Here is a 10097-nt window from a genome sequence, read left to right on the forward strand (position 1 = left end):
TAAAATATATTCCACACTATGAAAATGTTTGAGAGCTCCTGATCCAACCTAGCAGGATTTTATAGCACTTGTCATCATCGCATGGGTTATTACGTTGAATGTTACATTCTCTGCTACAGTGTGATTATTTTTTCAGCCTACCCGTGCCATTTATAACCATTTCCAATCAGGGTAGTTCTAGGGTCCTGTTATTGGAGAGGCAAATGGGTATTTTGGGGCCCCTGAATATCACTATTTACAAAACAAACCTTCCAGGAGTAATTACACCCTTAGAAATACTTGGACCCTTAAAAATAAATTGTGGCTACTGAGTCAGTATTTTTCTGTGATTCTATAAGTTATCTAACAAATGAAATCTCTCATATCTGCTCATTGCTTAACGTTGTACAGTATAAATTTGTACATATTTTGGCTTTTCTGACAATGATGGGGGGGCTTGGAAATCATTTGGGGAGGCAAATGTTCTCTCCCCGGGGGGCACCCGGCTTGCTTCCCCCCCCCCCCCTAGTTTTGTATGTGGATGCTGGCCCTTATGCAGTACTGCATCTGGGAAGAAATGATGGCACAGCAAACCAACCAACCAATCAAAAAACAAGCCCAGCAGAGGCGCTCTATCCTTAAGGCCGCCTCTGCTCTGGTTGAAAGCCTCTGGTGCTTGGTGTAGAGGCCCTCCCTCGCTGTTTTTCCCCTCCTCCCCCGTGGAGCGAAGATGGCAGCAGCCTGCCGTGGCTGGAGGTGCCTGGGGCAGCTCCCGTGGAGGCTGAGGGCGGCTGGCGTGGGGCTCCTGCGGGCCCAGAGCAGGGGGTACTGTATCCCCTTTGGGACAGGCCGCTATGCACGGGCCCGGGCACTGAAGGGCAGGCGCGTGCTGGTGGGGGCTGCTTTTGCCCTGGGGGGCACCGTTGGCCTCTTCCAGACTCTCCAGTATCCCCTGAAGGCCCAGGAGCACCTTGCAGAGCAGCAGGCAGCCAAGGTAACCCCCTGCCTCTCCCCTTGTAAGAATACTGCTGGAAATCCAGGAGCCCTGTGCAGTCCCTAAGGAACACCGGGCCCCATGGTGCTGCTTTCCCATCCCCTGCTTACAGATGATTCTGAGTCCTTCCTGTGTAACCTGGCTTTTATACTGCCTCCCAAATATCTTCCATTTTCGGGGTGCACACTGAGATCTTGGCTCCCATCCTTAATTAAATCTTAAGAGGGTGTCATGGCAGGAAGAAGCTTGAAAAAGGTTTCTTCCTCACCCAGTCACAGATTTCTTCTCCTATATGACATTTCTATTTTTGTTCATTTTCAGATAGTATTTTCCCTCTAATGTCCTGTAGCTGATTCTCCAGATTAGAAGGCTATAAAGGTCTCAAATGATCTGTGGCTGCTTTCTCTATTTACTGTCTCTGCAAATCCTTTTGTAGCTTTCCCTGGATAGACTAATTGCTACTTTAAAAACAATCAGCTAATTAATGTTTTCCATGCCTATGGATGACTGACATGCTAAGTGATATAGAATATACAAGTGGTGGCATCAGGTTACAATATCCTAAACAAATAACGTCTACCAATTTTACTAATAACTCTTGTGTATTAAAACTAAACACTTATAGACCCTGATCCTGCAAGACATATACACATACCTAACTTTTGGCAGTAGAAAGAAAATAGTCTTGTTTGTTTCAATTGTGTTTTTAGTCTGGTCACTTTCTGGTTCTCATACACTAGCATAATGTTGCAGTATTTGGGGGTGGCAAACCCTTCAAGAAAAGGTTTAAATATACATAGCAGACTTTTTCTATTGATCGAAACACACACATCCTTAATATTAGATGTTGTTAGGAAACAACATTTAAAGTATTAAAATCTAGGCCTAAACTACCCAACATTATCCTCTTTGAGTAACTATAAAAATTGCTTTTAATTAATAAAAAGAAAAGTAGTTGTCAAGTGACAGGGAAAACAACAATTCTGTATGCTTACATAGGCTTTCCGTCAACTAATGACTTCCCACAAATATCTTGAGGTATTATGGAAGTGAGAAACAAGGTAAAATGGTGGCATGTGTTTTATAATGTATGACTAATAAGCAAGGCACATTAAATGTCTGTTGTGTAATTGCATTGTGCCTAATGCTGATGCATTATTCCTTGTTCACGCAGCATACTCAGTGAAGATATGGTGTGTAAACAATGCAAGATCAGATTCTGTGTTTATATGTTCTCAACCAATACCTTGCAACCACTACCAAAAAAAAAAAAAAGGGGAAAAAAAAAAAAAGAGAGAAAAAGTCATTGTTTCCTGGCATGTCACTGGTATTTTTCTGTTTGTTTGTTTTAATGTCAAATGTAGGGTTTTATACTGCTGCCCATTGCAGTAGTATTTGAGCATCTTCCATGTAAAATAGATAATAGCAAAGTCTCTAGTGGACTTCATGGAATCTCTGACACCTATCCCTTTGCAGCATAAGAACTCTGCTTGGGGGATGGGTTTTGATTTTGATTTTTATGGATTTTATTATTTTAATTTTTTTTTGTTTGTTTTTAAGGTTGATTTGTTTAATTTTCTTAGGCTGGAGGGTTGGATTTTTTTTGTGTAGAAAGGAGTGTTGTGAATGTCATTCTTATGATGGCTTAGTCCCTAACCTATAGGATTAAATTGGCAAAACCATATACACCTCTACCCCGATATAATACTGTCCTTGGGAGCCAAAAAATCTTACCGCGTTATAGGTGAAACCATGTTATTTTGAACTTGCTTTGATCTACTAGAGTGTGCAGCCCCGCCACCCTAGAGTGCTGCTTTACCGTGTTATATCCGAATTTGTGTTATATCGAGTCGTGTTATATCGGGGTAGAGGTGTATTCATAAGAGACTGGAGTTACTACAAAGAGATAAGGGGATATTTAGAAAATTAGATATTCATTATACAAAAAAGTTAAATATTTATAATGTCATTGGAAGAAAATGCTGGTTAACCAGGGATGTGAGCTTTGATTTGGATGACCAGATTATGATCTGAACACCCAATATCAGCAACAGCAATTTAAAAATAAATCGATCAGGGGAGGAGGTGATATTTGAGTTGAACATACAAACTTCTGGCATTTTCCTCCCTCAGCTCCCCGCAGGTAGCCTGCAGTTGACCCTGTACCAATACAAAACCTGCCCGTTCTGCAGTAAGGTGCGAGCCTTCCTTGATTACCATGGGGTGCCTTATGAAATTGTGGAGGTGAACCCGGTAATGAGGAAGGAGATCAAATTTTCCTCCTACAGAAAGGTGCCCATCCTTTTAGCCAACGCTGGAAACACTCTGGTGAGTCTCTGCTTCTCAAATAACCGTGGTTCTTGGGTTTACATCTAGCACTGGGTTACTAGCCAAGTGCAGGTGTAGCCTGTAGATTGATACTCTATTTCCAAGGGTGCTTAGCATCCTGTTCCTCATTTTATGGCTGTATACTTAGCTACCTCTTCCTTAGCCTCACTCTTACGGTATTTTGCTGAGCACTCACAACACCCAATGTTCCCTAGCAGAGATAAGCCATGCTGCCGCTAGGGAGTTTGGGAAGGTGCGACTTTAAAGTCCACTGGTCTTATTCTTCCCACCCCCATGCAGGATTCAAACAGTTTGCACAGAAGTCAATGGGAGGTACTTGTACTCTATGGGGGAAGAATTATGACCCAAGGACAAGTGTTTTAACCGTATATTTTCTTACCATGCTGGTTTGCCCCCTGGAATGCCAATGGCTCAAACTGAAACCCACTTTGGTTTCTGCTGTTGGCCCGTCTAAAACAAGCAGAAGAATAGATACAATATATGGCTGTAGTATAGCAGATTTGCCTATGGAAATAAACCAAAGTTCAGGGAAGAAGGGACTTGGGGACTGCTTAAGCCCCGAAAGATTCAGCTGGCAGAGCTTATGAGCTCCTTAGCTCCATCAATTTCTCTTTTTAAGCTTATTTTCATTCTATTTTGCAGCAACTGAATGACTCTTCAGTGATCATCAGTGCAATAAAGACCTATCTCGTTTCCAGGTAAGGGAGAGGGTGAGAGAGAGAGAGAGCGCGCGCTCAGGTGTTTTTTAATTCAGAATTCCGCCTTTGCACAATGAAGATATAAAAGTTAGTCCACAAATTAAATGAGTCAAACCTTCCTCTGATTTTTGTTTTATTTTGTTGGCCAGTCAGAATATCGGGAAATAAATCAACTTGCTGCTCTTGTAGCCTGCTCTTTAGATCTAGGTTACAAAGAGCTTGAGTAAGGAATGGAGATGGAGGGGATCTTGGATCTGGGACAACTTGTACTTTTATTCCTCTCACACCCACCCCCCACCTCCCCGATATAGAAAACATCCGTGTATAGAAATTTAACCATAAGAGACATTGCTAGCTGCAGCTGACTATTCTGGAGTCTGGTTAATACTTACCATGGGTTATTTGAAATGAAACTTACATGTACTCTCTCTCTCAGTGATTTCAGCTATTTCATAGTAGTGCATTTTAACGTATGTGGCTTCAGTGTGTTTTTACTCCTTTCTTTTCATATACATTAAGTGCATTTTCCTCTTAGTCTTGCATCTATGCACACACTGCAATGTTACTACAATACATTACAGTAAAGATATATCTGGGATAATGTGTATAACATGCATGTATAGAGTCAATTTTCAGACTGAAACCTCTCTTAAAAATGACATGTTTATGTTTAATCAGTGATTTCAGATCTGGAAAGTCAAAGGATGCTAGAGGGGGGCAAGGTGAGACTTTAAAGTCCACTGGCATTATTGCTCCCACCCCCATGCATGATTCAAACAATTTGCACTGAAGCCAGTGGAAGTTACTTGTACGCTGTGGGGGAAGAATTACAACCAAAGAAGAAGTATTTTAATTGTATATTTGCTCACTATGCTGGTTTGTTTTTTTATTTTATTTTCCCCTAATGGCCAATCTCATCCTGAGATCTAGAAATGTAGCCATGATCTTTCTTTCTCGTACATTATCAGCGGTAATAGAATATTCCACTATTGGAATCTGATTTCCTTATGGTGCCTTAGGCTCTGTTTGCTCTTTTGACAGCTGTGTCAGCTCCACAGTGCCATTAAAATCAGCAATTTTTTTTACAGTCTCTGTTGTGACTAACTGCACTTCAGGATGGAGAGGAATTCTGAAAGAGAAAATACAGACTGCACTTAGATTTACAGCCCCTGAGCTGCCTCATTATGAAAGTCTCTATTGTTAGAGCAGCCAGTGTTTTGTTCTCCCAAAAAGAGGACTCATAGCAAGTGTTTTTCAGTAACACATGGAGAAGACCATGCAGATTCTGACTGTGTTTCTCCCCTCAGGAAGAAGAGTTTAGATGAGATCATGTCATTTTATCCTCCTATGAAAGCTGTGAATGAGCGGGGCAAGGAGGTGACCGAGTATGGGAATAAATACTGGCTCATGCTGGATGAAATGGAGACCCAGCGTGTATACCCCATCAAAGAAGCTAGGGTGTAAGCATTTCATGTGCTAGGGGGCTCAGAGTTGGTTTCACAGCATCCCTCCTGTATCGTCTTGGAGAACACAAACAGAATCTTCCTAATGCTGCTCTTGACATGATACACATCAGACACCCCCTAAATAACTGGAATGGTTTTGTTTCGAGTAATTTATTTGTTTAACTTGCAAAATGTAATACTTCCTATGTGAAATTCCCCCCCCACCCCCACCCCCTTTGGTGTACTCTGAGCCTCAACCATTGCACCAATTTCCTCCTTTGCTTTCTCTCCTCCCTGCCTTCTTCCCAGAGAGGGATGTCCCTTTGGGCTCCTGGGTTAGCCAGAGGGGTCACTTGGGATTGATTTATGTTGAGGAAAAGCCATGATTATGGGACACTTGTTCCTCATGAGACAGCCAGCCTGCTTGCAATAATAGAAAGAGAATCTAGAGCTTTAGTTTGTCTCATCCAGATGGAGTTTGGCGTTAGAGCAGCTGAGTTGGGGAGATCCCTCCTGACGACAGTTCAGGGATATTACCAGTGGAGCAAACTGGATGGGAACTATGTTGCACTCTCGTCCTTTGCAGAAGCTCCAGCTACAGTTATTCTGATATCAGCTGCATCCTCCTCTGATTCAATGTTTCCACTTTGTTCACTTAAACTACTTTCTTGGAATGTCTACAGGGAAGAAATGACATGGCGAAAATGGGCAGATGACTGGCTGGTTCACCTCATCTCCCCCAATGTTTACCGCACACCTAGGGAAGCCCTGGCTTCTTTCGATTACATTGTCCATGAGGGTAATTTTGGCACCGTGGAAGGCTTTTTTGCCAAGTACGTGGGGGCCGTTGCCATGTTCTTCATCGGCAAGAGGCTGAAGAGCAGGTTGGTACCACTGACCCAGTCACACAGCAAGGGAATGTCTCTTTGTCCCATTGTTTTGTAACTACCCTTAGCCATGAACTTCAAACAGTAAAACTCTGTGTCTCAAACACATGTTAATAGGCATTTTCCTTGCAAATAAAATGCAATTCTGTTCTAAGGATCAGTTTGGATACTCCCCCTGTTCTGATCATTGTATCTGAATGATTGCTATATGTGGAACCATAATATTTTTCAAATCAGACATGTAGAGGCAAAATCTCCATTTCTGTAAGGACATATTTTTAATTTAACATTTGCTCCAAGGCAGGTCACTCCAGTTATTACAGTTTATGGGAGCACCAGTTATGTTCTTGTATGCCATTCAGTGGTGCAAAATCCTTTCCTACCTTTGAAAATATGAGAGGAATTTATACTTGTTTGATCTGCGCAACTTAAATCTCCGCTGATCAGAACAATCAAACTGGCTTTTGGGAAGTAATATTTTATTCCCATGAACTGAATGATCACTAAAGTGGCACTAGCCCCACCATTTGAGTAGTAGGGCCAGGGGCTCTTTCCTTTTTAGATCTCTGCTGTCTTTCCAATACAAGTGCCTTCTTTAACCAAGGAATGGTCAAGACTTGACTTGTTTAGTGTGACACACAGAGTTAGTGACTCAGAAAGAATTGCTGTCCATGATTCTAGAATTCTGGTCCTTTGCTTTAACCACTAGAGCAAATAGCTCCTTAACCACTTAATCAACTTTAAGTATTTATGGACTTCTTTGAGCCCTCTAACCTTCTGAATTAAAGAGATGCTTATGCACACAAATTACTTCATAGTCCTCTTTAAAAATACCCAAGCCTTTCCGTTCACTCTGAAATGCATTCCCTGTCCCCAGCCATATATCAATCCATGGGAAGAGTAATGGGAGGAGAAGATTAGAGATAAATGAACCAGTTAGAGGACACTATATTTTTTCTCTTAATACAGGCACCATCTCCAGGATAATGTCCGAGAAGATTTGTACAAAGCAGCCAATGACTGGGTAAAAGCTGTTGGCAAACACAGACCATTCATGGGTGGCAGCCAGCCGAATCTCGCTGACTTGGTAATGGTCAAGACCCTTGGTCTCTGTATTTAAATTATCATCTGTCATGCACATAGTATGATATAGAGGTGACTATGATTATGTATAAAATATGTGCTATATCCTCTTGGTCTGTATATTAGATATATCATTCGAGTGTCTTATGTGGGAGGTGAGAGTTGTGTTGTCAAATAGTGTGTTACAGGTGAGGGGTGAGTATGTTTACTCCATTGCACAATAAGGCTGTGTGTGTAGAAAGCCTGCTAGCCTTTTCACTGGGAAATATACTCCAAGCACATACCTTACAAACATCATGACTTCCCAGAGTAGGGCATTATCAGTCAATCTGAAGTAATGACAAAAGCAGTTTACAAACTAGGCTTCCATGTCTGCAACTGGAGATGAGCCCTGTTGACATCAGTGGACAGGGTCATGAGGTTGGCATGCATAGATCAGACTTTGGGATTTGAGCCTTAAACCATTTCCTGCATCATTAGCTCTCATTGAATAAAACAAAAACCACTATCATTTTTGTTTTATTCTGAAGCAGTGTCTCCATAAAGAGTTTATATGGAGCTGGATACTGTACCAGATCTTATCACTTTTCATTTACTCCATTTCCCAAAAATCTTGCCCATTTTGTTAGGCAATTCCTATTTATCCATCTAATGTCTGTGACTGTCTCAATAATCTCTGCTAATAAGATGGGTGGAATAGGTGATAAGGAAGGGAGTAAGGTTTTGGGACACTTAAATCTGAAGTCACCTCCATTCCAGATTTAGAGTTAATGTTATCTATACTAATTCCAAACTCTCTCTCCTCTCCGCACAGGCAGTGTATGGGGTCCTCCGGGTCATGGAAGGGCTGGAAGCCTATGATGACATGATGACTCATACCAATATTCAACCTTGGTACCTTCGCATGGAAAAGGCTATTGGAGAGGCAGAAATCACGAACTGGCAACTGCTGCAGCCGCCTTACTAAAATCTTTGCACAGAAAAACATTAAAAAGGAAAGACCTCTATTTAAAAAATAAAATGCACTGGCCCCTCCCTCTGGACTGACGTGCAAGCATGCAGATTGTCCAGCTTAAAGCTAATAAGAGGTTTCGTGAGAGCAGGAGGGGACAGGTGTGCACAGCAAAGTACATATGACGTTTAGAATAATAGGAACATTTAAAAGATGCTGACCTGGGACCTCATTGGAGTGGAGGGTAAGTTCTGATTTAAACAGCAGAGTGCAGCAAACTGGCTTTCTCTTGGTGAGCCCCATACTAAGAATATGTTGTAAAAAGAAACTGCTATACTGGCTAGTGGACCCTGGAGCAAAAGCAAATATTTTAGGTCTGTCCAGGGTTGACTTCAGGCTGTATCTCCACTTGTCCAAGTTGTCCTGAGTATCTTCCTGACTATTTGAGGTACTGTGTAACTCTTAAGTGGCATTAAGATTTGACCTGCAATAACATCCTCTAAGTACAGTGCTGAGGGCAATGGGGGAATCAGCAGCACTGAGGAAGGAATTCCTTTGCATGATGGAAAAGATCCTGCTGTGTGCAGGCCATGTGCTTCCAGTCTTCAGGGTGATCTCCATTTAAATTATTTCAACAGCTGATTCTGGATTGTTAGTGACAATACAGGCTTGGTTCCTCTTTCTATGCAGTATATGGCATCTAGGATTTCTTATCTACCAGTAGATAGAGACCCAGAGAGCACAGTGTAGGCTGAAGAAAGAATTATTGCAAAATGATTTGAAAAAAGCTTCCTATTATGAATTATATGAAAAGTGTTCCTGGAAATACTCCATATGATCAGTTGTTATTGAGTGAGTGCTAGTAAATTCTGTAATCCTCTGTGGCTCTCTAGATGCTTCTGTAATGCAAGAGCACCAAAGGTTTTGCTGCATGGAGGTGGGAGCCATTGCTGTAGGCTACATTGTACAGTGTGAACTTATTGGAACTAGTATTTCCTCACTGAGCTCTGGCTAGTCCTAGTGCAGTACAGAAATTCCAGTTGGTACCTGTCTTGGTGAGCTAAGATGCAGGGAATCCTTTCACTTCTAGCTATAGGCCAGAGGGTGAGAGATCCTCTGAATGGTCCAAGGTTTTAATTCCCTGTTATCTACTTGTAACAATCCTGTCCATGGCATCATGGGCACTTTTCAAGGAAACTGGTTATCTGGGAAAGTGAGGGTGTAGATGACATCTGTCATCAGTGCAGAAACTTGTACTTTGTGTTAGCAGAAGACTGCTTTTCGCTATCAGTCATAAGTATCAGTGTGTGATACAGGTGTGTTTTATTGTCCAGAACCTACTGTATCTATGGATACTTCAGAAGGAAAATGAGGTGCAAATTCTAGTGTGGACTCGATGAGTAGTAGTGGGAGAGGAAGAGAGTATTTGCAATAAAAACAAACTGCTGCTACGCTCTCTGGCTACATTTATTTAAGCACTTCTGCACATAGCTATCTTTAAGTACAGCTACAACATTGTTCAACCGTATAATGTTGCAGTGTTAAAAATTACGGATTTTTTCATTCAATGTTTGAGCATGTGTGGATATGAAGGGGAGACAGATTAGATCAATTAATTTTTTTTTAATTAAAAAAAAAACTCTGAAGTAGTTAACCAAAAAAATTTCTGTCAGGAGAAAAATATTTAACAATTGTCCATCCTCCCTGAGG

At 41.5% G+C, this 10097-nt stretch overlaps 1 protein-coding gene across 2 annotated transcripts; it reads left to right on the forward strand.

The window, feature by feature from the left end:
• The first annotated feature begins 653 nt into the window (after positions 1-653).
• On the forward strand, positions 654-9841 carry PTGES2 (prostaglandin E synthase 2). Of its 2 annotated transcripts, none has more exons than XM_044993139.1 (7): positions 654-973; positions 3107-3301; positions 3965-4020; positions 5328-5480; positions 6149-6349; positions 7322-7439; positions 8250-9841. In XM_044993139.1, the coding sequence occupies exons 1-7, from the start codon at positions 710-712 to the stop codon at positions 8400-8402; spliced, it is 1140 nt and encodes a 379-aa protein (XP_044849074.1). In that variant the 5' UTR covers positions 654-709; the 3' UTR covers positions 8403-9841. The 2 variants fall into 2 exon arrangements, with proteins under 2 accessions (XP_044849074.1, XP_044849075.1); XM_044993140.1 differs by lacking the exon at positions 654-973 and adding an exon at positions 2277-2300.
• The last annotated feature ends 256 nt before the right edge of the window (positions 9842-10097 follow it).

The sequence above is a fragment of the Mauremys mutica genome, chromosome 18, assembly GCF_020497125.1.
Source record: "Mauremys mutica isolate MM-2020 ecotype Southern chromosome 18, ASM2049712v1, whole genome shotgun sequence".
Lineage (NCBI taxonomy): Eukaryota > Metazoa > Chordata > Testudines > Geoemydidae > Mauremys > Mauremys mutica.